Here is a 26,359-nt window from a genome sequence, read left to right on the forward strand (position 1 = left end):
GTGTGCACACGCACACTTCACTTTCTTTGGAGCACATCTGACCTCACTAATGCTGTAAATTTTAAATGGGACTCTCAATCTCCATTTAACAGCTTTTCCTCTGGGAAATCTAAAGTGGGCCTTATCTCACCCAACTTTATACATCTACTGTGAGGAGTTCAAGGCTAAGTTGGGCACCTAGATTTCTCATCTCAGTCCACGCAGATCCAGTCAGTGATATCAATGGCATTTAGGATATGATTTCCCTGGTGGGTGTTATGTTGTACGACATTCTTTGCTTGAATCTGTTCCAGCCCTCATGCAAGCAGCTGGTAAGGATCATTCTGTGTGATGCTAAGGTCATTTCATTGGAACGAACGCTGGGCATGTGTCTGCTGGAAAATGCAGATACACCTCAGCATTGGCATTGCAAAATAAGTTTCCCTGCCTCACTTAGAAATTACCATCAACCACATGATTGAAAAACTTCACAGTGAATTCCTACGAGATCACGCATTTGGCACTGGATCTGGAGAGGTTTTGATGTTTGGTCCATCTACCTTTCACAGCCAATTTCATTTTTCAGAACACGAGGGCAGGGTTTGGCGTACTTCAAAAAAAAGCATCAAATGAAAAGCAGCAATTGACTTTTAATACATCACTGAAACTCTCAAGCCCAAAACGAGTTGCTGCTCCTTCAGGGTTTTACTTCTGTCTAGGATTTTGTATCCCGGCTCAGCACGCCGAGCTGTTGTTTATGCTCAAGACGGGCACTCACTCACGTCAACTGCATATAGTCTGCTTTTTCTTTTTTTTTGAAGTAAAGTCCTAGGCTTTCACATGCATTTTCTCCCAGATTTCCAGTAGAAGGAAGCTTCTCCCTCGGCAATAAGCGAGTTTATTAAACATAAATCCCCCCCATCGAGCAAGACTTTCCTCAAATCTTCCTGTTAAGTACCCAGACGTAAGTTTACGGCTGACCCCAAACTCCCTCCCCACTGCCAGCCGCTAAACCACAGCCGGACGAGCGGAGCGACACGGCGCCAAAGCTACACACCCCTCGCACTGCAGCAGCCTCGCGCATGCGCGCTTCTTCCTCTCCCTCACCTGGAGTTTCCGCCCGGAGCCCTTTTCCGGCGCACCGCCTCGGCTTTGGAGCTCACTTCCGGTGTTTCGCTTTTCTCTTTCCGGTTGGTGCGAGGGAAAGATGGCGTCTCGCAAGGAGAGCTCCGGAGCGGCCGGCGGTGGCTTTGGCGCCTCAAAGGGCAAAGGCAAGGCTGCCGCCACGGGAGACTCGGCCGTCAAACAAGTGCAGATCGATGGACTGGTGAGTGGCGGTGCCCGGGGGGCAGCTGGCAGCAGGCGGGTGGGGTGAAGGCTGGAGCCGCGTGGAGCTCCGGTGAAGCCGGCCCGGCCCGGTCTGTGCAGCTCTGCGGGGGCTCCGTTCTGTCTCGATTCCTCCTCGAGTTGCCGCGGCCTGCACTCGTCCCTTGGGGGCTGCGAGCTGCCCTACGCGAACCGGGGCAGGCTCTCGTGCTCGTATTCTCTGTTTCCACCCTTTGTACCTAGTGCTACGTGACACCAAACGGGTGCCACCGGGGAGCACATGGTGGAGTTTTCTTGATCTGTCTCTTGTCTCTTAACGTCTTTGATAAGCTTGCCCTGCCTACTGTGTTTTATTAAAAGAAATAATAGTAATAAAAAAGTGAAGCTGTCCTAATGGTGGTGACCATGCAGGCTTTGAGCGGGGGAGCATTTGCAAAAGTTGGTTTTTGGTTTTGCTGCTGGCACCTCCTGTGTCTGTTGATGTATCATACACCTGGTAGTACTCAGGATGGCACAGTGGAAGAATAGGTGATTACTTCTACTTCTTAGGAGTAGAAGCACTGTTTATTGCTTCTTTGTCGTCTGGGTGTCATTGAAACAGTGTGCAGCTGAAGCATGAAGGAGAACCACATACTAGGAATGAGAAAGATTATGATTTGTGGGTAAGTACTGAAAAGCCTGCTGGTGTCTGTAAGGGATAGTCCCCACTCATCCCAGAGTCATGCAGCTTAGTAAATATTTAAGACTACAGAGAGTGATTTATTTGCTTATACAGAGTCGTGTGATTGAAAAGAGAGTACTTGAATTTCTGTGTGTGACCATTTCTGCACTACTGTGTTCAGCTGCCTGTGGCTTTGGTGCATGGGGCTTTGCCAAGGAATAGTCAATACTGACCAGTCACAAAGCATAGTGTTAAAGATATAGCAACTGACAGCAGACTGCTGTTGTCGCAAGCAGGTCAGAGTTTTCTAGAGACCTGAACAGTGTTGTGTATATTTTTTAACAAGTTTAAGGGAACAATATAAACATATTTGAGGGTAGGATACTTCTAGATTGGATTTGTTTCTGTCATAATGAAGAAAAGAGAACAGATGTGTAATGCTCTGTGAAATTCTGATCACTCACATCAGCTGTGAGTGGCCCTGGTGGTCTGCTTCTTGTCTGTCCAATGGCTTTGGATGCTTTTTACTTTCTTGTTTTCTCTTGTCTTTGTGTGTGGTAGTACTTCTTTTATGGAGATTAGAGCTGAAGCTGGCTTACTGAAAATTATGGACAGCTTTTACTGTTCCCTTTAGAAGGCATCTCAGTGGATTTAAGGAGCTTTCTCAGGTTGCAAATTGTGATTCTCAAATGTCCGTGATGTCTGTGAAGTTTTAGCATAACTTTATTTTCTTTGTAACCAAAGTGCCTCCCATTGCCAGTCTTAGGACTGTTACACTCAAATTCTACTTGAATGTTTCTAGTCTCAGTGTCTCATTTATATTCTCACAAAGTAATGGGGATTTTTCAGTCTTGCATTAATGGTGATCAGAATAATTACATGCCAAAACTGGGGATGAATTAGTCTGAGCTAAGGAAGTCAGTGATCTGTTTCTCTCTACTGGTGCCTTATCTCTTGGCAGTGGCATAAGTAATTCTTTCAGACAGGCTCACTGTATAGGCTGCTTTGGTTTTGCTTATGCAATATGGAATAATCTGTCAGTATTCTGTATGTGTGAGAAAGTGAATAGGCTTCTAGGAAGTCTGTTATTTCAGAGAAACAGTAAAATACTAATATTTTTTTTCTAATGAAGTTCTAAATGTCAGCATGCTACTTGAAAACGTAATACATGGTGCAGCAACACCTACTTTTCTGGCTTCCTCTTAAATAAAAGTAGGGCATCTCGTAGTTAACTTCTTTAGTATTTTAATGTGATGCATTCTTTTTTTTTGATTATGTAATGGTGCCATGTGGATTTGTAATAAGTGTTGTTTTGTTTCAGGTAGTGCAACAATATTTAAAAAGCACGGTTGTGGCTGGCATAAAAGCTAACAATGGAATCTTGGCTATTTAGATGGGATAAATCCACACAAATTTTAGAAGTATTATTACTTAAATAAAATACACCACGGAGCAGTAGATTTAGGAAGAATCAGTAAGAACTGTATCATGCTATAGACCCATGGCAACTTGAATGGAGTACCTGAGTATATTATAAAGTACTTCTGAAGGTAATTGTGAACATAGTTTTCAATCTTTACAATTGCTCAGAAAGAAGAAGAAGAATACAAGTCTGATGATCCCTTCAGGTCAGGCCTCACCTGGAATACTGTATCCAATTCTGGGCTCCCTTGTGCAAAAAAGACAGGGATCTCTTGGAAAGAGTCCAGCGGAGGGCCACAAAGATGGTGAAGGGCCTGGAGCATCTTTCCTATGAGGAAAGGCTGAATGAACAGGATCTGTTCAACCTTGAGAAAAGAAGACTCAGGGGTGATCTTTCTAATGTTTATAAATGTCTTCAGTGTGGGAGTCAAGGAGACATGGCCAACCTCTTTTCAGTGGTCTGTGGGGGCAGGATAAGCGGAAATGGCCATAAACTGCAGCACAGGAAGCTCTGCTCCAATATGCGAAGGAACTTCTTCGCAGTGAGAGTGACAGAGCACTGGAACAGGCTGCCCAGGGAGGTGGTGGAGTCTCCTTCTCTGGAGATGTTCAACACCCTCCTGGACACCTACCTGTGCGACCTGCTGTAGGGAGCCTGCTTTGCAGGGGGGCTGGACTCTACGATCTCCAGAGGTCCTTTCCAACCCCTACAATTCTGTGATTTTCTAGCAGTTTTTTTCTTGTAAAGTCAAGATCTCACTTGCCAAGTGGTGCTTATGTTTGACTAACAGCTTCTGTATTGCAAGGTAATGATATCTTAAGTATTCTATTCTGTTCTTATTTTACTTGCATAGAACACTTATCTTGTTTTCTCTTTTTATATGGCTGTCAGCAAGCAGCTTTTTCGTGTATCCTCTTTTTTTTTTTTTTTTTCTTGAAAGAAATTATCACTAACCTGCTCAAATTTGTCATGATAATGGCTACAAAAGGATTTATGAAGCATCTTCAGTATTATCTGGAATTTTTAGAAACGGTAGCTGTACATATTTATCATAAATGTCCATTTGCAGTAGGCACCATTATAATGTAAGATTGAGACAAAAGAAGAAAAAAAGACTGTTTTTGCTGCTTGGATTATAGTAGGTGTTTGGACCAAGCTAGAGCGCTCACCTCCTTATCATAAAATGGCCTGTGTTGGAAAGAACCTCAAAGATCATCTAGTTTCAACCCCCCTGCTATGTGCAGTGTCGCCAACCAGCAGACCAGGCTGCCCAGAGCCACATGCAGCCTGGCCTTGAATGCCTCCAGGGATGGGGCATCCACAGCCTCCTTGGGCAACCTGTTCCAGTGAATAGTTTCTTAAGTTTGTTTCTCCATTTGGGGATCTGCAGTCTTTTCTAGCTGCTGCAGACTGCATTTTAAAGGCATTTTTGGAAGGTAAGCTTGTTCTTCCAGTAGAGTCTTCCCTGCTCAGCTGTCTGCTTTCATGGAGTCTGTAGGAGTTTATTTTTTTCGGAGTGAAATCACTTTGAAAGTGTAGATGGCAAAACTTGATGCATGTGACAATGGTAAGATTTCCCTTGATAGGGAACTAAGCAAATAATACCTCTGGCTCATTGCCTTGCATCACTGGAACTTGTTTATCTGATTGATGTGGTTACTGCAAACTGTTCTGTAGTCGTTTTAGAAATCCAGAACTAATGTTCATTATCATATTCTGCAATTTGAGAATGTGACTTTTAGCAGAAGTCAAACCTAAAAGCTACCTAGGTTTGTTATTAGCTCTTGGAATGCTGGATTACAACCTGCTTGGTGACTGCTAAGGGCTGCAGGTCTGGATATACCAGCTGCATTCACAGTTGATTGTAACTACATTTAACAGCGGGGGCATCACTTGAAGATTGGAAGCATGTCTTGCCTCTTATATATAACTATTTTTTTCTTTGCTTGACAGTAAATTGAAAAGCAATGAAACATCCTTTCTCTAAGCGTTGTATGAGGAGGAAAAAGGGAAGCATGTGGACTTGGAGGTGCATGTGTTTGAGAGATAGGGAGGGGAGCATGGAAGGAAAGAACAAAGGCATTCTTCGGTGTTACTCACGTGTAACAACAGATTGTCTGACTCCTTTCTTCCTTGTTGATTGGAGCGGTAGCAACGGATGCACCAAGTATTGTAGTGGGTAGCTCAGTAGGTTTCCTGGAGTCCTCTGAAGTTTTTATATAAATAGTGCTGTCCAGATAAGAGCACCATATTAAAATTTGAACACTGAAGTCATTCTCACGATGTTTGGGTGTAGTGCAAACACGGCTGTGCAAAGCCTTGTGAAGCCTTTCTTTCATGTTTATAAGCTTGCTAGTTTCTCACTTTCACCCTTAGCAAAGACTTCAGATGTCACTCCTTTGACTCCAAGGGGTTAGTAATTATTAAATGCTATTTGAAATAAACGTACAGCAGCTTGTTTTTATTTATCTATTTAAATTGTTTGCTCGGAGCTCTGAATTCTTGGAATTCAACTGCAGGAATTAATCAGATTTGGTTCACTGATCTTGTATTCCTTCCCTTCAGTGAGGTGCAGTAAATTTCAAGCTGTAGGCTGATGAATTTTAGAATGTTGATAGTACTTATTCTTTTGTATGGAAAGAAATTTTCAGGCTAATGGAGTAGATCTGGCCTTCTTTCATGAATACCTATCTGTGCAGTCAGGTGACTTTGTGTTAATCAGTGAATACTTCTGTCTTTCTGTCCAGAAAGCAAGGGAGATGACTTGGTTCCCATTGGATTCCCATTAGCGGTGTCAAAATGCAGAATAGAAGTCTATAAATACGCCAGAACGTTTACACCACTCTTGTCCTTGCAGACCTGAGTGTCAATAGCCAGAAAGTTCTGAATTTGTAAAGTTGACTATAAACATTGTTTATGCAGAACTTCTCAAGTTTGGCATGCTAATTTAAATTGCATATGCATGTAAACCTTTTTCAGACGTTTCCAAAAACTGCATCAATATTTTCTGGGAGCGTAATTGGTAGTGCTGTGCTGCTGGTTTATGCCAATGGCTGTATGGAAAGCAAGTTTCATCGAGTCCGGAAGAATTTCTTCATGAAGAGGGTGGTTAGGCACAGGCTGCACAGGGAAGTGGTGGAGTCACAATCCTTGGAGGTATTCTAAAGCTGTGTGGATGTGGTGCTTACTGACTTGGTATAGTGGTGGACTTGGTAGTGTTAGGTGGTGGTTGAACTTGATTATCTCGAAGGTCTCTCCCAAACTAAGTGATTGTGATTTTTGATTTTTTTTTTTTTTTTTTTTTTTTTTCTGTATCTTCACGTTTGCTTCCTTAACACTAACAAATGTCACCCTTTCTCTTTTTCATTCGTTATGCCCTGTACTCATTTGCAAAAAATTGTCTTCATGGTGTAGTTCTGCTTTTTAGTTTTTGGTGTTGTTTCATGGTATGGTCATAATGGTAAGTTGTTCATGGTTCGAGATATAAATACACTTGTGGGATATTGCTGTTTTCCTTGGAGTGCTGCTGTTTTCTAGTCCTTTTGTGAATATTTGAAATAAGAGAAATTGACGTTCTTTAATTTTGTGCTTCTCAGATTAATGATAAAGGTACTTTAAGTTCTTGCATACTGTCATAAAAGAGAATGAGTTCTGCAGTTCTGGAAAGCTCATTTACTAGCAGTTAGCCATTATCTTCTAAAGCGACAGTCTTTTTCAGAACAACAGTTCTGTTTTTGCCATTTTTATTTGGCCTCTTTTGCACGTGCACTAGGAATGCTGGCTGTTTGCTCTGTATTGCCTTTGCACTTTATCTCACTCAGCAAAATGAATAAATGGGGCAAAGGGAACAGCAGGAGAGTAGCAGTGAGCTAAGATGAAGGGAACTTGTTTAAAAAGTCTTGTGTTCGATGGATCATTACAACAGAAGCTCGCGATGTAACCTAGTTTCAAGTTTGTAGCAACTCTTCAGCATTTGCACTGTAACCTTTATTTTCAGTGGAGTAGTTGTAGTTTATTGTTTAGGCTCAGTATAACGCTGCTTTACTGCAAGAGTCGGGTGGCTGTAAGGTGCTGGGAGACTTCTTCATTTCTCTGTTGTTTCCCATTGCTTTGTAGCCTTATCTTGCAAACTTGAGCTCCTTGGGTAAGCTTATAAAAACAAAACTCTCAGGCACCCTATGAGGAAAGAAAGCAGGTTGAAGATTGTTCTAAGTTTTCCAGGAAGTGTTACAGCTCTAAGAAATTCTGAATTTCCATTTAACTTGGGAGACTTTCAGAATGCTCTTTTTGGTGACACTCCTACTCTTGTTCTACTAAGGTTGCACTAAGAGCATCTTCTGCATATTTCTGCCTGTCTCACAATTTCAGTAGGAATGTCAGGCAAGATGCAAATCTGTAAAAGCAGAGATGATCCAGTGTACCACTCAGAGACATAAAGTCAGGCAGGGTGAATAACACTGTTTGCTAGATAAGCATGAAATCTGATGAAATGTAGAAATGAAACAAATAGTCAAAAATGTAGATACTCCATGTGGTGGACTTGTGTGTTGTGCCTGTCCACTAGTATGTAGATAGAGGGTATGTGGAAACTTTCTCCTGGGAAAGTAACAGCTGTGGGTTGGGCAGAAGGGATCTTCTAGCAAGGGAAGTATACTGAATGCCAGTATCAACTATGGTGATTATGTGTGTTTGTTTGTTTTTGTTAATCACGTTTACTTTTCAAGTAGTTAGCAGGAAGTATGTTGTTGGGAAGCTGTTTCATTCTTTGCATGAGGATGTCCTAGCAGTAACAGTGAACTGAATAACAGTGAAGATCGTTTCCTTTTGCTGAAGAAAAATTTCTTGTCCATCTAAGTCCTTAAACACCAATATGACTTCGTAAATTTAATTATAACCTGCTGAATGTATCATATGCATTCCAGAACTACATTCAGAAATGCTTTTGGAGAATAGCATTGACTAGACAATAAAGCTTTCTCATATGTGGTTATGGCTTCAGATATACAGCTATGCAATAGTAACAGGACAGTGCATTAATATGTTGGTTGTTTTTTTTTACTTCAGTAAAGAACGTATTTCTTTCTTTTTTTTTTTTTTTTTTTTTAATAAAATACTGTGTATGAATATTCTGTACACGTAGGCTTATTGATTCAAGAGAAGCCTTTCTGGATAGCAGCAGGTAAGGCATGCCTGCAGGCTATCAAACAGCAACACGAAGGACAGAGGCACTTGAGTATTAACAGTTATTACTCAAGATGATGTTCCAATGCCAGGTAATACTTGTTCCAGCTACTTAGTTATCTAAATATGTAGTTAGGCATGCTTTTAAAAATATGTGTAGAATTCAACCTTAAGATAGCCTTGTCTATTTATTATATATATATACACATACCTTTACATAAACAGATTGTCCAACACATAACTTTTAACCAACTTCTTCGTATATTTTTGTAGTGTGACTATAATGTTGATGTTTCTTGTGTGAGATTTGACAGTTTATTCCAAAGCTGCTATTTTAAGCTTCTCTACATTATCACTGATTTGGAGATGACGTAGTGTGCCTAATGGTTTGTACTCTCATCTGTAGTATAAAAAGCATTTTTTGTTTGTTTTATTTTCTAATCTACTTTAAAAGCTTGTTAGCCTTTCTCAAGACAAGATCTCAAATTATTGAGCTATTTTTCTGTAGTTACTTCACTCACAGTCATAGTATTTGCCTGTTTCTTGTTTATTTATTGACAGCCATTTTTGTCCTGAAATCATACGGTGAGTAGGATTGTATTCCAACTGTAGATAGGGAAGGCCTAGTTAGCTTCTTGGGTAAGAGGCTCTTTATGGCAATTAATCTGATTGCAGTAAATGAAAACACAAGGTAACACTTACAGAAAATCAGTTTCTGAGACTCATTTTGTAAACGCTTTTTTAAGCTCTTTTTAATGAGAACTTCCAACATACTCAGAAGGAAAGCGATACATTTCCATAGTGTTTGAGCATGCTTCATTGAAAGTTGGTAATAAGCAAAGCCTGGATTGAATTGGCTTAAAAATCACTGACATTTTCTTATGTTGTGAAGATTACGCTTTTCCAGTTCTTGTGCTTTCTTCACTTCTCCTTACACCTATTGTAGACTTTGTAAAAATGCCCAGGCTCTGTGCTCTGCCTGCTGTTCTCTGTACAGCTTCTTGACATTGCACTGAATGGGCTTTTAGAATAGTGTGTCCTACAGGCTCTATTTTCTTGTGTGTGTCCTCCAAAGGAGCCTGAATGGCATTTTGAATTGAATTGTCATCTATTTGACTTGACATGTTTCCCTGAAAGTTTAGATCAAATTAAGTTGTGATTGAGATTTAGTGTATGATCTGAATACTATCTGGATGTCTTCATGGCTCCCAGAATGGTAGAACAGATGCAAGCATTCCGTATTATTTGTGAGATATGTATGTGTGTGTGTATATGTTACTTATCTTGAGGTACAATGAGTTGCATGAATATTACAGAGGGAATCTTCTGCCATATAATCCGTGCTTGTATTCAGAAGTGAAAGTGTGGACTCCAGCTGAAAAGTAAAGAGCCTCATTGCAGTAAATCTTTGGGCTAAGTGAAATGCCAGTGAAATTTGGAGACTTCTCGTTGCTTTGGCTGGTGAGAGCTCCTTTTCTCTCCCCTTCCTGCTCCATGTAGGTAAGTTCATTGGTAATACTTCAGTAGTGCTAATAGCACTCTATGGAGAATGGCTTGCTGTGACTGACTTGTTGGCTTTGTGGGTGTGTGTGATGAGGTTCTGGTAGAAGTGGCCTCTGTGTTCAGAAGCTGCCCCATATCAGGCCAGAGCCAGTTTTAGCTATCTCCAAAAGGGATTGTCTGCTGTGCAGAGCTGAGCTGTGAGAGATTCTGGGAGAGCCTTTGGGAGAGCAGGTTTAAGAAAGGGCCAGAAATTGCTGAGCAACAGCAGCTGAGAGAAAGAAGTGATAAAGATGAGAGAAACAAACAGCCCTGCAGCCACGAAGGTCAGTGCAGAAGGAGGGCAGGAGGTGCTCTGGGAGTTGAGCAGAAGCCGTGGGCTGCAGGGAACAGGAGGTATGGGGCAGCTGCTCCCCCTGGGGACCCACGCTGAAGCAGTGTGATTATGAAGGATGATCCCCACAGCACAGATCCACATCGGAGAAGCACTTGAGGAGCTGCAGCCTGTGGGAAGCTCACACAGGATCAAGTCCGGGAGGATGACATTCTGTGGGAGGAACCCCACATGGAGGAGAGGTAAAGAGTGACCATGAAAGAGTGGCAGAGACTGCAGCCCCTATTTTCTGTTCCCCGGAAGTATTGTGGGAGAAGAGGTAGAAGAGGATGGATGGGAGAGAGAGAAGGTGGTTTTAGTTGACTTTTAGTTTTGCTTTAATCTGTTAGTTACTGGCAATAAATCATACTGATCATATTTATGGTGAGTCTGTTTGGCCCGTGACAGTAACTGGTGAGTGATCTTGTTGCTTTCTCAGCCCATGAGTTTTTCATTGTATTTTCTCCCTGTCCTGCTGAGGCAGGGGGAGGGGAAATGAGAGTGGCTGTGTGGTACTTGGCTGCCTACTGGTGTGAAACCACAACAGTTAGCTTTGTCTGTTACCAGAGTCACGGTTTTATAAATCAAAGTGGTAAAGAGTTGAATGGAATGTGCCAAGAATATTATCTGTGTTCTTTGTCCTTCTTTTTACATTGTCACATTCCTATTTAAAGCAAACAAAAGATTAGTTTGCTGTTTTATTTATTTACTGATTTAGTTGTTTTCCTAACCTAGTGTTCCTTCAGTCCTTTGTCTGTGAGTAGTTTCGTCTAGCAAGGAAGGTTTTTGTTATTTTTTTTTTCTTTCCTAAACTCTTGTTCTTGCTATTGATTTCATTCTTAAATCTAAATACTATTCCCTCTGAGAGTTCTTAATCTAAAAAGGACACAGTAACTACATTGTGGTGGTTTGAGGATTAAAATTTCAGTGTTTCGTCTGAATGGATAACAGGTATACATGTTAACAGAGCACAAACTTTAAATGATTTGTAAGAGTGCACTTGTGCACTCAGCATCTACTAAATGTCATGGTAAGTATACTCTAGTGAGGAATTTAAAGCTAAAACATCTGGTATCACTTCATACTGTAAAACCAGTGTGCTGACAAAAGGAGTTAATCTAAATGTGGAGGTGGTTTAAATGTGTTGAACAGTGTTAGACTTCAGGAGTTGAAGGGGAAAATAGTATTTCAAAGCAACCTTTTCTTTCCTGCGTGCATGGAGAAGTAATATGTTGCTCTCTGTGTTACTGTCATTAACAGTTCAAGTGCTTGTTATTTTGTTTTCCTTTTATATGTATATCAGACTTGTCTCTTGCCTTGTACTTACGCATACTTCACAGTTGGAAACAATGTGTTGTGTTCTTTTGCTACTTATTTTGCTATTTTAAGGAGTGTTTCCACCAAATATCTTCCAAATTTCCTACATCTTCATGATCAAGATGTTACATCTGAAACAAAAGAGGTGGTAGGCATCACCTCTGTCTTATTTTAGGTGTTGATTTTTGTCTGAGATACCTAAGACTGGAGAGATTACTGTTGTTGGGTTTGTTGCTGAGATAAAACATTGTCCTCTTGCACACTGAAAACATTATTAAATATATTCCTCTGTTTTCACTTTATTGTATGCTTAAAAAAAAAAAAACAACAACAACAAACCTTGTAGTTTTCGTGTAGTTCAGAGAAGTGCACAAAATATAGCAGGCCATTGGCAGCACGACAGCAGACAGGTTTTATGCTCTTCTGTGTCATAGGACTTTATCTTTCAACCTTATGGGAGGTCTTGGAAGAGGTCACCTTATCTTTTTTCTAGTCTTTGGAAAAAGTCAATGTGTTTTTAACTTATTGTTGCTGTCATCTTTTCTATTAATCTTTCATTGCCACAGATGCTTTTTTGGGTATGATTTCTTTGCTTATTGTTTTTCCTTGTCTATGCGTTTGCTCAAAATGCATTCTTGATGGTACAGTTTAGAGCATGGTGTTTCGTGTTTTTTTTTTTTTTTTTTTTTTTTTTTACCCCAAATCTTCAGACTGTTAAGATTGCAGAGATGTCATCTGCTTTGATAACAGTGCTTAGCAGTTAGACTGTGAACTGCGTGTTGCTTAGTATCAATAGAATGTAAAATGTTTTCATATGTAATTGGAAAATGTCATACTTGTATAGTAAATCTAGTAAGTAATTCTTGTTGCTATTTTGTAGGATTATTCAATAATCTGAAATTCAAAACAGAATTAGAAGCATTTGACTTGGATAATATCTTTTTAGCATGCATATACAAGATTGCTTAGGAGTAAGTGCGAGAGTATTCCTGAATTTCTTGTGTGTGGATGCTTATTTCAGATAAGCTTTTCAATCATTTCTATGGGTTAATTTAATTTTTAGGTTAATAAAGTGAAGCTTATTTGTTCATATTGTTTGTTTTGGAGTTTGAAGATGCATCTGAATTTTGCTGTGTGTATGTGATGAGAGGCTGCCTCTGTTATTAAAAAACAAAACAACAATTTTGGTCTTTTATTGGAAAAAGAAAGCTGGGATGTTGTGTTGAACATATAAGGGTTGCCAGTTCCTGCATTTGTTTTGCTTAAATGTTGCATCCTGCTTTGTCATCCATTTGTTGTAAGTTCTTCCTATTCTGTGGAGTCCCTGTTCGAAGTTGATCTGAGAGCTGGAGCACCTCTCCTATGAGGAAAGGTTGAGAGAACTGGGCTTGTTTAGCTTGAGAAGAGAAGGCTCCAGGGAGACCTCATTGTGGCCTTCCAGTACTTGAAAGGAGCTCAAAACAGGAGGGGGAATGGCTGTTTACATGAGTTGATAGTGACAGGACAAGGGGGAATAGTTTTAAACTAAGACAAAGGAGGTTTAGTTTGGATATTAGGAGGAAGTTTTTCACAGTGTGGTGACACACTGGAACAGGTTGCCCAAGGAGGCTGTGGATGCCCCATCCCTGGAGGCATTCAAGGCCAGGCTGGATGTGGCTCTGGGCAGCCTGGTCTGGTGGTTGGTGACCCTGCCCACAGCAAGTGGGTTGAAACTAGATGATCTTTGAGGTTCTTTTCAACCTAGGCCATTCTATGATTCTATCTATGCTATAGGTAATAGCCACAGCTATTCATATTGAGCAGATGTTGTGTCCTCTTGATGTTAAGGATCTTTGTTGTAGAATGCAAGTTGCTTTTTGTCTGTTGTTTATGCTGATCTGAGGACGCTAAGCAGCCTCCTTCATTAACATAGAGCACTTAAGACTCAGTTATTTTATCATTACCATATTGCTGGTGCTGAAAACGAACTGTTTTCAAGTTTGTCAAATTGCAAGAGGACACAGAATAAATATTTGGGAATAGTCTGAAAGCTGTACTATTTTATCCTTTGGTTTTCTTGGTGATAAAATTAGAATGATTATTTTTAATCTTACTGTTACAATAGCTATTATTAGAAATGGAGCTCACTTGGAAGTGGTTTTCACATGTCCTTGTGGTGGTACAAAAAGCAAGTATCTCTGATTGATGGAGAAGCTGAAGATAATCAAGAATACCTCACTTTCTTGGTGGTTTTTTTTTTTTTGTTTTTGTTTTTTTTTCCTATGATTTTTGGATTTTAAAGCATGGAAACTTGAAAATAAGTCATTCTTTGTTCTCAGAATTACATAGCCTGTTATTAGGATGATCTTTCTCCATCTCAGCCCTTTAGCACGTACCCTTTCAGGCAGATGCTTGGATAAGTGCTTGAGCATGGAAAATGCATTGTGCAAATGTTAATAAACTGAAAGAATTATACAGAATGGCCTGGGTTGGAAGGGACCTCAAGGAACATGAGTCTCCAAGCCTCTGCCACCTGCAGGGCCATCTACCTCCCCATTTAATGCTACATCAGGCTGCCCAGGGCCCCATCCAACTTGGCTTGAGCAATTCCAGGGACGGGGCATCTACAGCCTCTCTGGGCAGCCTATTCCAGCACCTCAACTACTCTCTCTGTAAAGAACTTCCCCCTGGTATCCAACCTAAATCTTCCCTCCTTCAACTTAAAACCAGTTCTCCTTGTTATCTACACTTAAAGAATTGACTCCCCTCCTGTTTGTAGGCTCCCTTTAGGTACTGAAAGGCTGCAATGAGGTCACCCCACAGCCTTCTTTTTTCCAGGCTGAACAAGCCCAGCTCACTCCGCCATGGAAGTCAGGGCCAGTAAAGATTTTACTGGCTACTTAGAAGCATCTGCTGAACGCACTTGAAAATGGTGATTTATTTATTTATTTTTTTAAGAGAAGCACTAATAGTATGTGCACTGCCATTATGTTGAGCAGGTTATGGTCTTTACAAAAGATGAACTGTCGTGAAAAACATAGCATGCCCTCTTCCAGTCAAGCTGTTTTTTGAAGTCCAAATAGGAGTGACTATCTTGCAATTTTTCTTTAGCTTTGAAAGGTTTACAGTTTGGTACAATCTGATTGAAGGATAGCCTGCTTTAATAAAATTGTCTACTGCTGCTTTTGTCTGTCATTTTTTAAATCAATAGGGAAGTATTGGAAGTTGATGCTAAAGAGTAAAACCTGCTTGCAAATATGCTGCTAGCTAAATAAGGACTCTGAATATTTCAGTGATGATGATTTACTTATACACAAAATATGTCAAAATACAGTTAATATGTATATATGTGTAAGGCTCTGGAGTATCAGTTGGAAGATGTTGAAACTTTACACTACTTCTAAAGGGCACAGTTCATCAGCTTTCACTCTTGAAATGAAGGTTATGTATTGAAATTGTTAAAAATAACTATAAATTTTGTTGGCAGTTTAGAAAAACTGTCTAAAATACTAAGTTTTTCAGCTTTCAAAAGATTGGAAATAGGAGAAATAATACACTTGGTAGTACTGCTGCTATGGTCTGTCCCACTTGTAACTAGCAGGATTTTGGACGTTTATTTTATTATAGCCCTATCACTGCCTCCTAACAGTGTGCTAATAGCATCTAATGCCCTGCTGCTTGCAGGATTGAAATCCTGAGGCTGTGTTACAGAAGTGTTTCTACAAGAAGGTTATTCTGTGGTGCCTGTGGCCCTGGTGGTTTCCGTGGGAATGAACACGAATCCATGTACTGTGAAATTTGTTATGAAACTTTGCATTGCAGAGAAATTTGTTATACCAGTCTGTGACCAGGACAATGGAGAGTTTGAGTGCACAAATGTAATCATGCATTTTGACTTATAGTGAGACAATATTTATACTGATGGCTTGTGTGCGATCATGGCGGTGGTTGTTAGCCTGAGTTGTTGTGTAGTCTAAAAAGCTAAATTAAAATGCGGTGGGACAAAAATCAGGAAGAGATGGATCTGTTCATTAAAAGACACCTTGATCTAACATTTGATGTGTTTCTGTGTTTTTAATGAACTTTTCTCAGCTGTTTAATGACCTCATTTGGTGTGCTGCAGTTTGTGTTCAACTTTTTTCCTTTGCAAGAACAAGCAGCTCACTTGGTTACAAGTAAATGTAACTTAACAGTAAATATTAAATATTAAACAGTAAATATTAAATATAAACACATTTTTCATGGTACTACAAGACATTAGCTGATAAATGCAAGTTCCTGACAGAGTCAAAGGAATTGCAGCCTGTGGCAAACCACTGAGCCTCTAACAAAACCCAGAGATCTCCCCTGCTTATGTTGTATTTGTACAGGAACAGGCTTTTGTGCCTGTACTGCTTCAGTTCATCAAGCTAAATTCCACCTGCCTATTTGTCAGTAGCATTTTTACATCTTTAATATATTTGCCAGAATTCCTTATAGATATTACCAATTTATTTCGTATTTTATGTAAAAACAGCTATTTCTATAATTTGGTGGGGGTTTTTTGGTAGGCTTTATATCCTCAAATCTCTACAGTTTTTGAAGTATCACAGTAATAAAGTGAATGAAAAATTGATGAGAGGTTTTGTGTGCTTTCGTTAAATGCATTTGTGTCAATTCACCTGTCAGTCTTTATCAAGCCTGTACTTGCACTGTGTGAATGACCACCACCTTCAGAAGACTGTGGAGGCCAGAAGGTTTGGGCAGGCTTTACCTCCTGTAGAGGAAGGCCCTGTCGTTGTTAGACTGGATTTCTGTTTTGCTTGCTGGGAAATTCTGGAGCTCCTGAATTGCAGCATTTAAAATTACTTTCTGCTAAAAGGAGAAATAATGAAACAACTGAGAGAGTAGATGCTTATGAAATATTTTACTTAGGGCATTACCTTGTGGTAATTTAACCTTTGTATACAGTTCGAGATGTCTGTTATCTGTGGCATGAGCTCTTCATGTTCTATGGGAAGTGGAGAAAAAGAATGTCTTCTCTACACTGAACAAGGGCCCACTAAGAATGCAATATATCTCCATCTGCTCACTGATGTCCTGCAACCCTTGCAGCGGTGGCCTGCCCCTAGCCGACTGCCCACAACTGTATGGCTTTCCACATGTGGTATGGAGTAACTGCTGGCCTAATTCTGGCTCTGTCCATTTCCTGCTGCTGGACCATAATGGCAGCAGCTCTTCCACCAAGTGGCCTAGCTGTGCCTAGTTGTGCATGTAGCACTGGGAGACAACCAGACTTTGGTGTTTTCTTAACGCTATCTTAGCTGAAACCAGTATGGTAAGATAGAGTATTTCTAGCTATGGCCAAGATTTTATGTAACCAGTTAATGGTAAGGAAGGAGTGATAAAATGTTATTGACCTGTCACCAACTTTGAGTTGTGTGTTGATTCATCCACTCAGTAGCAGGGTATATCCTCAATTAGTGCTATGTATGGATTTAAACACCTCTTCTTCGTGCTGTTGCAGGAAAAAAAAATGAAAACATCATCTCCCTTAATCTTCCTTAAAGCCCCAGAGCAAGCAACCCCCCCAAAAAACCAAAACAAACAAACAAACAAAAAAAAAAACCAACAGGAAAGTGGTGAATTAGAAAGTATAAGCATGAGATGAAGCAGGAGGTAATATGGAATGTCATCTAGATCCTTCTGGTGCCCTAGCAGTGCAGTATAGTAATCATATTTAGATGGTTTTCTTCAGCAATGTGTTATTTTGCGCTTTTTGAAAGACTTCCTGCAGTTAAATCTTCTGAATTCTTCAGCTTTATAAGCTAAACATTGTGGTGCCAGCTGATGTAGTAACTCAGCCAGGGAATAAAAAATTTTGGATAATTTTCAGACACTTCCAGTTCCCAGAAGTATTCAAATAGTACAGGAACGCATAGTATATAAATATATTTAAAATTACAGTTCAAATCTAGTATTTTTCCATTCAATTAAAATTAATTTATCACAGGATTTCGTACTGAGACAAAACCTACAGAATCCTGTGATTTGTAATTTTGCCTTAAAACAGATGCAATATCCATTATATGAGGACCACCTCTGATCAGTGTGCTTTGTTAGTAGTAGTTGAATTCCAGCTTCTGGAAACTTCCAGTCTTGCGTCAAAAGATATTTTACTATTCACACCTGATTGAATTGGTATGAAATGGCACGCAGCATTTTGCTGTGCTTCCTATGGAATTATGTTTTGAAGCACCGAATTTGTCAAGTTCAGAAATAAGACTTTAACATCTGGTATTTATTAGCTGTTGAGTGACATAAAATGCAAGTTTACCATTCCAAGAACTGCATTTCCAAAGGCTTTCTAAAAGTTGGTATTAAGACATTAGTCAAAGGGTGAAACGTGGGCTTTTTGAGTCCTTCAGTTGAAACGATGGCAGTTTGACTTGCTGTACGTAACACTGTGGGCTGAACTTGTTACTTATCAACAAGTTCAGGAGTAAGTTTATTTATTTTTTATTTTTTCCACAGCTACCTTGCTTTTCAAATTTACCCCATCTTATCCATTTGGCCTTAGCTTTTGTACAATGTATTCAGATCAGAGGGCTTGTATTTTACAACAGATATTGTTACAATCAGAGATATTTATCAAAGCCATTAATTCAAGATGTCAAAGATTGCAATGGAAGATAAGTGTGTGTGTGTATATTAACTTCTGGGTTAAGATTGGTCTAATGGTTGTAAGGGCCTTTATTCTAAAAGCAAGCTGGGGATGGGGAGCAGGTTCCACTTTAAGTACTTCTCAGTCTTCTGTTGTGAAGCTTCATACACAGCAACAAAAAGGCTAGGATGCAGAATTGTAGAACTGTTTGGGTTGGAAGGAGCTCTTACAGGTCATCTAGTCCAACTCCCTTGCATCGAACGGGGACACCTACCACCAGAGCATGATGCTCGGAGCCCCGTCCGGCTGGCTTTGAATATCTCTAGGAGTGGGATATCCACCACCTCTGGGCAACCCGTTCCAGTGCCTCGCCACCCTTATAAGAATTTTCTTCCTTATATCCAATCTAAATCTACACTCCTTAAGTTTGAGATCTAGTAGTACTCCAATTAACTTGAAGTTCTTTGTGTGTATGTAAACATCTGTCACCGTAAACATCCAGAGAGAGCATTACATGTATTAGACATGTTTTCTTACAGTGGTATCTTTAATTTCTTTGGAGTTTCTTTTTTTCAGGTAGGAAAGCTGAGATACTTTGTTTCTGTCTTATCCAGTGGTGCTACAGCCAGGTGATAAATCAGCTCAAGGCAACTTTTGCTTCATCAGCTTCCAGAACTTGTCTTTTGTAACTGCAGGATAAGTACTTATCTGTCCTCTGTAAAAACATCACCTGGTGCTATTAACAAATGTTAACATCGCCCATGTTTCACTGTATCTTTCTGTAGTTTTCTCTCTTTTCCAGCTCTCCAGGTCTTTGATAAAGACAAAGCCATTCCATGCTTACCTGATTAATGAAGTTTAATACCTGAATAGCCAATTGATTTTTAGCCCAGCACAGATTGTGGATTTGCTTTTTGGTGTGGCGTGTGGAGAGAAATGCCACGGAGGCTAGAGTGTATGCAACTTGGTATGTCTCCATTTGGAAAGTATCAAACAGATTAAATAGCATTTTCTCCAGAGTGGTTTTAATATGGATTAAGTAGATACCAACATTTAAACTTCATTAAAATTCACCAACATCTGTGGGTTTAGGACAGTACAGTTGCATGAGTTAGTTTCATCGGTTCAGACCTGTCCATTTATAGAAGTACGTTGGCAGTTCTGCTCTCTTGAACGTTTTCCACGCTAGGAGTTTAAATGAAATTGCCATTCCTGATGTAGCGGTAAACGTAAAGGTTCGTGGTCCGAGCTTTAAGAATTGCTATGGGAAAGCTTCCAGGACTGTGATAACACGCATTCAAAATGTGTCAGCCACTATTACCAGTAAAAGCTTTCAAGACTTTTGCCAAGCTAAATATTGATCACGGTTTTCCCTCGTGTTATTTAGTGAGAGGATGTGGCTGTCATGGCGCCATCTGTATTTGATGCCCATGTCAGTTATGATCTGTTTGAAAACAGCTCAATAACATCACTATTTACACTCTCTCCCCAGATCCTGGCTACTGGTGCTGGTGGTTGTGCTAATAAAGCTTTCATAGGTGGGAAACACTGTTAAGCATTCAGAAAGGTTTAAATACATGACTTAAGAACATAAATCAGCTTGTTTCATTGTGTATTTAGTGGGCTACCAGTAACTCTGTTTTGCTTAATTTTGTATCTCTAAGAAACAGCTCAGCAGAGGTACTGGAAATCTGGTTTTAATATAGGCACTTTCAGCTCTCTGGAACAGAACTACATATGAACTTTCAGTACTTTGATTTGGTGTTTTCTCTCTTCAGAGAAATACAAACATGTGTATCTTAACATATTCTTGTCATTACAACTGAATGTTTCCAGGATCCCCGCTGTTGAGGTTGTCAGTTCATGGTAAAGGTATTGCTGTATTAAAATATGAACTTTTGAAATAAACAGCTGTGCTTTTGTATTATGTCCAGTTGAAATTGCTCATACGACTAAAATATGCATCTTTGAGCATTTTTAATAGTTTCAGAATGTATTTCTTTCTGTAGTATGACTTCATTTTTAATGGTTGAGCAGTGCTTTGAAGATTAGAAACACTGCTAAACAGCTAGCATTTTTTTTAATTAATTAAGGATTAATGGCCATTAAAATTTGGCAAGTGGCTACTCCAAGTGATTGAATTGCTTTGGAATTTTTGAAGACTACCTTTACAATGCTGGGGTACTTTTGAGGTTTAGTTAGTAGCTGTTTGTAAACCCACCCTCTTCTAAAGAGCCCTTGTATATCTTAGTAAATGCATTTAGTATGTATGAAATATTAAGCTATGCACACGACTGATATCTGTGTTCAGAGATGCTGGAATTTAAAATCTTTAAAAAACAAAGTTTAAATATGTGTTTTTATAGTAAGTCACATTGCTTAATGTGTTTTGTACTCCAGTAGGTAGGCAGCCTTTAATAGTTGGCGAGTCATATTCTGTAACTGCATTACTTAAATGACGGTAAGAGCTGAAATGTTTCTTGTTACTTTTAATTTCATGTGGCAGTGGCGTAGCAGTGATGGTTCTGAGGGTATTTAGAGCAGCAGACCTTGCATTTGAAGGTCTGTTCTTAATAGTGAAATAAGAATTTCAGTGCCTATGTCTGTATCGGTCATACGGTATTTTGTTGGCAAGCTTTTCAATCCCAGTTGAAGAGCCTGCTCCACTAAAGGCTTGTGTGCTATGCACTAAATGAAACTCTCCAGAACAAAGAACAAAATGAAAACAGGGTTGACGTGTCATCAGGTACATTTCTCAGACTCCTTCATTTATTGTTTCATAAATGATTTCAGTAGCTAATGTATTTTCCAGTGCAGTCATAAACCGCAACTTCTGCAGCTTGTTAATGGGTGTGAAATTGAGAAAAGCGAGTTTGTGAGCTACTTCTTCTCTACTTTACTTAGACTCCTTTAGAAAACAATCTTGTGGGTGAGCCTAAATTGGGGTCTGTGTCTCCCTGGATAATAGTTGCTGTGATTTTCAGGTTGGAGATAGAAAATTGCTGACTTTGGTAACAACTTTGTTGTGTTTTGAAGTAGTTGACTAGCATTTGAATCCCTAGTTTTATCTTCCTGAAAAATATTGATGGTCTGTGACAGCCAGTGCTCTTTTTGTTTGCTGCTGTTTTCTGTGAGCAGATACTCACAGAAAATGCTGTCAGAAATGCTGTAATAAAACTGACATAATATCAGAAGCGCTTTTGGATTGGAGTCAGTAGGAAAATGGGAATTGTAATGGGAACAGTAAATATACACAGAAATCTCAATAGCAAATGAGGAGAAAAATACTGAAAAAATGAAGCTTTTTGGGCTGTATTTTGAGAATAGTAGTGCAGTACATAAAGAGCATGGTATGTTGTAATGAATTATTTGTATGTTGTTTTTTGTATGTATTATTTGTATGTTGTCCTGAATTATTTTTTTATGAATTTCTTGAGTGAAAGACCGAGTTTATGGCAAATATATAGCAAATGTTACATTTAACAAAATGCGACTCAGTATTACTTATGTGTTGGCTGTGTGATAACAGATATTTGGTGGATCGATATGGTCTAGTTCGTGTTTGCTGCACTTCTTTTAAGTGTTGCAAAATTCTCCTTTGCTTCCAGTTCTTCCCCATGAAGGAAATCTATTTATAATTTTTTTTTTCAAAGCACGTTTTTCTTCCATTTAATCTATACCGCAACTCTTTAATTTATTAAGAGTGTTTTTTGCCAACTGAGGCAAAGATTAAGAACAAATATATAAGGACAAGCTAGGAAAAGATCTATGTTACTGATATTTAAATATAAGCTTAAACAACCCTCAAGAGGTTGAGCTGAAATCCATTATAGTGGGGGATTTACCAGTGAATGTATTGTAGCAGTAGTGTAACAACAACACATTGTCAGACATTTTCTGGTGCATTTTGCTTGGGTGGGTGGATTGGGATTTAGTGAAATAAAATCCACATGTGATGGACCAAGGATAAGATTTTGAGGTCTATTTTTGTGGTAACCATATCCTGTCACGTTCTAGTTTTTATTATTAAACAAAATTTTATTTGTGCAGTGAATTTCTGGTAAAGTAGCATTTCTACCATGTAACTATTTATGAGTGATGGTTGTTTATACTGTTCCATTTCTTTTTGTATTGCCTTATGAGTCATTCATTGTAGAACTCAAACTTAGGAAAGGAAGTGAGAAATATAATAAAAAGAGAAGGAACTTATACTCCTTTTAATCATTCATTACTCCTTGAAATATGTAGTTCACAAGATACAGATTGCGTGACTATCTGAAGTAAAATTGCAATAAGGTGCAATTTTAAATGTTAGTACGTTTTCTGCTTTAAAGAAAAAAAAATCCTACTGGTTTCTCCATAATTACTTTCAAGATGTTTTGGTAATGTTTCTTTGAAGTGAGAGCTAATAAAAATTAGAGCAAGAAGATAAAGTTGAAACAGACAAAGAAACATAAATGAATATTTCATTTTAGGAGGGTATTTCAGAAAGATGAGTTAGAACTGCTTTTTTACTTCATTTAGTGGTCTTTAAATTCCCCAACATTTTAAGAGTGGCTGTTGTTTAACTTGCCTTGAAGATACTGGCATTCTAACTGGTAGCTCGCTTGTTTTGCAGCTCTAGTCTATGCAACAGTTAAAAGAATATAGTTATGAGTTTTAAAATTGTTGGGGGAAAAATGATTACATCTTATGGTTTTCTTGTCTTTGCGTTTTAGGTCGTGTTAAAGATCATTAAACATTACCAAGAAGAAGGACAGGGGAATGAAGTGGTCCAGGGAGTGCTGCTGGGTCTTGTGGTGGATGACAGACTTGAAATCACAAATTGTTTCCCCTTCCCTCAGCATACAGAAGATGATGCAGACTTTGATGAAGGTAATGGCTACAATTTTTTGCAGAACTTGTGGTAAAACAAACACCAGCCATATTTGCAAAAAGAGATTTTTTTTCACCACGGCCAATGGGTTCTGTGTGATCAGAGAGTGTTTTTGTTTTGATTTGAGGCATAACTGCTCTACTTAAAATGCTATCTTGCATTTCCAACTGCAGCATATGGAAAGTTACAGGTAAATACTATAATGTATATACACACATTGTAGAGTAAGACTGTCTCACTGAAAATTACATTTGTTTCCAGTATAATTCATGTATCCATTTCACAAAAAGACTTACAGTTTGTATGTCCATGTATGTGTATATATGTAGTCAAGCATGTAGATTGCCTCCCTGTGGATTTCTTTATATGTGTTAAGTACTTACTGAAAGCCTGGAAGGCAAAGCTTTGTAAGTTTAAGAACCACTGGTTAACATGAAATCTGCATGATTTTTTGCTTCTCCAACTAAGCTACAAGTAGTATCAGAGGTTTACATCTCTCTCGGTGCTTACTTGCTGGCCTAGCAGGTTTTTTTATTTTATTGTCAATATAAGTTAACATAGTTGACCTGACACAGAATTATAAAATTTGTAAAACAAATTTTAGAGGTTTATAATTCTAATCTTTGCACTGTGTGTATGTATACATCTAGTGATGCTGGTAGAAATGCTTCTTTGTTAGGTTTTAGAGAAGAACAATTTGACTTCAAGAGTAACTGAAGAGGCAATATAATCAAAGGAGTTGTGGTTGGAAGCTTGATTCTATCTAATTTTGCTAATTCAGTTTGAGCAAGATTAAGTAGTGTTTAGGCATAAACTCATTTTTCTTATAATGAGATTAGATATTATTAAATTAATATCTTATTACAAAAGAACCTTGAACTGCCTTTAAAACAGAGATTGTTTTAAGACTGTGCAGCTTGGTAAAGTTTCTTAGCTGCTTATTGCTTTTGTTTTGTTTTGTTGTTCAGAATTTTAAGAACAGCAAAACAAGGGAATGTTAATTGTCCTACAGTAATATGGTACCAGAGTCAGAGCTATATTTTCTTAAAGCCTAAGAGATGTTTTAAATATTATTTCTCTTCTGTATCTCTTCAAAGGATTAGAGTAAGCTAAATTTTTAATTGGAGCCTGTGCTTTAGTTTTTGCTGTACAAAAAGGCTGCTTTTTTTCTGTGTAGCCAATAGATAAGCAAGCAGTGAAATAACGTTCTTAGTTTCTGAGATGGATTTATCTCACTATGACAACCGTATTGAAGCTGTAAGTCTGTGATCTTATTGCAAGGTTCAGCTGTTCCTGCTTGTAAAAAAAACTTCATTTCAAGAACTCTTGTCAGTTTTTCTTTTTCTCTTCTCAGCAAGCAGGCACTTATCCTGGTATCAAGTAAGGTGCAAAGGCAATGCTTGTGGAGCTTCCCATACCAGGATGCCTTAGCATATCAACCTTCTGTTCCAGTGCTACAGAGGGAAGAATAAACTCGAGCCAGCATAGATGGCACGTGTAGCAGTTTAACTGCTACGTGCCTAACAGCAGTGTGGAATTGGCAACCGTGTCAGCAGAGCTTTCCAATGCTGCACTATGTACAAAGAGGTTCTCTGCCTTCTTGGTAAAATAGTTGAGCAGGCAAAATCATTCACACACTGCTCTTGTTCACTCTGCGTTACCTTTACTTTGGGTCTCTTAAGCACTTTCACTCATGTGGAGGGGCTAGAGAAGGTGAAAATCGAAACAAAGTGTCTCTTGAGGTAGCCAGCTGAGTGTTACATAGCTTTTTACCCTTGGAATAGAACTGTCCTCCATCTCGTCAGTGTGTCTTGTTTGTTTTCCCTGGAGCTGTGCTTCTCTATGCAACTATTTCGCTGGATTTTCAAAAGATTTTTTTCTTTTAGATGCAGGTATTTAAGCAGAGAGATCCATTGTTATCTGCTAGAACCTTAACATTCACCATGTTAAAACCCAAACCAAACAAGACTTGTATAAATGAGTACCACTGGTTTTATGTGTCTACCCTAATTCAGACCCAGAGATACTGAGGGAAAGAAAAAGTATCTCTGCGCTTCAGTACTTCCATCACCCAGAAAGATACTGAACATAGTTCGCTTCGATCTGCATCGTGCTGTATTGCCTTTTCCTCTAGTTTTCTTAGTGTGTCTTTGGATTTTTCTCTTTTCTTTTATCCAGGATACTGGAATAGAAACAATTCTATTTGCAGTGAAAGGTTCTGGGCCTGCAAAATACATTTCACAGAATCACAGAACTGTAGAGGTTGCAGGGGACCTCTAGAGATCATTGAGTCTAACCTTGGTCTGCCAATATCCTGCCTGACTTTGGCCATGCATGATTGTGTGTTAATGCAGGGACTACTGCACAGGTTGCAGGGACCACAATACCCCAGCTGACCTCCTCCTGAGGGGGGAGCAATCATGCTGCAGTTATCTGTTCCCAAACACCAAATCTGCTATGGTGAGAACTGGATGAATGCACAAAAACCAGTTTATTCTGTATCCTCTTGCAGGAGCTCTAGGAGTAGGTCACATGTAAAACACACGTTTACCTTTTGCTCTTGAGGTGATTATTGTTAAGAGAATGAAGTTTATGTATGGGAGGATGATATTTCAGCAAACAAATTTTTGAGTACTTAGCAAGAAACATGAAAGCTACTGATTTGTTTTTAAAACTGAGATCTGATATAAAGCACGTTTTTGAAGGTGCTAAGAAAATGCCCTTAACTTAAACTTGAAATAGGTACTTAAATGATGTTTAAGAATCTGTGGGATAAAGATGGATTTCTAACTGTTGTTAGCAACAACCATTACTTCAAATATGCTTTTATTTAAGAAGGTGACATTTTGCTTCAAATATGCTTTTATTGTAAAAGGTGACTTTTGCTTCTCACTGCTAATATCTGAACTAATAGTAAATTTTGACTATTTGCCTCAATATAATTGCTTCAAAAACAAAATTGACAATTTAAAAACAAAAGTCACTGCTTTTTTTTTTTTTTTTTTTTTTGGTGTAAGATGATTTTCTTTGGATTAGTTTGGACTATTTCTAGAAAGTATAGAAAAGATATATATATATTTAGCTTCAAGTAGTTCTTATTA

At 38.9% G+C, this 26,359-nt stretch overlaps 1 protein-coding gene across 1 annotated transcript in view; it reads left to right on the forward strand.

Annotated features, from left to right (window-relative positions):
- Positions 1-1,186: 1,186 nt before the first annotated feature.
- EIF3H (eukaryotic translation initiation factor 3 subunit H) overlaps positions 1,187-26,359 on the forward strand; it is a gene marked incomplete at its 5' end in the record, with an annotated part of 80,824 nt that continues 55,651 nt past the window's right edge. Inside the window, 2 exons of the mRNA XM_079533195.1 lie at positions 1,187-1,306; positions 23,101-23,257. Coding sequence (XP_079389321.1) covers positions 1,187-1,306; positions 23,101-23,257 — 277 coding nt within the window. The remainder of the gene's footprint in view (positions 1,307-23,100; positions 23,258-26,359) is intronic.

This window comes from Tetrao urogallus (assembly GCF_951394365.1).
Source record: "Tetrao urogallus genome assembly, chromosome: 3".
Lineage (NCBI taxonomy): Eukaryota > Metazoa > Chordata > Aves > Galliformes > Phasianidae > Tetrao > Tetrao urogallus.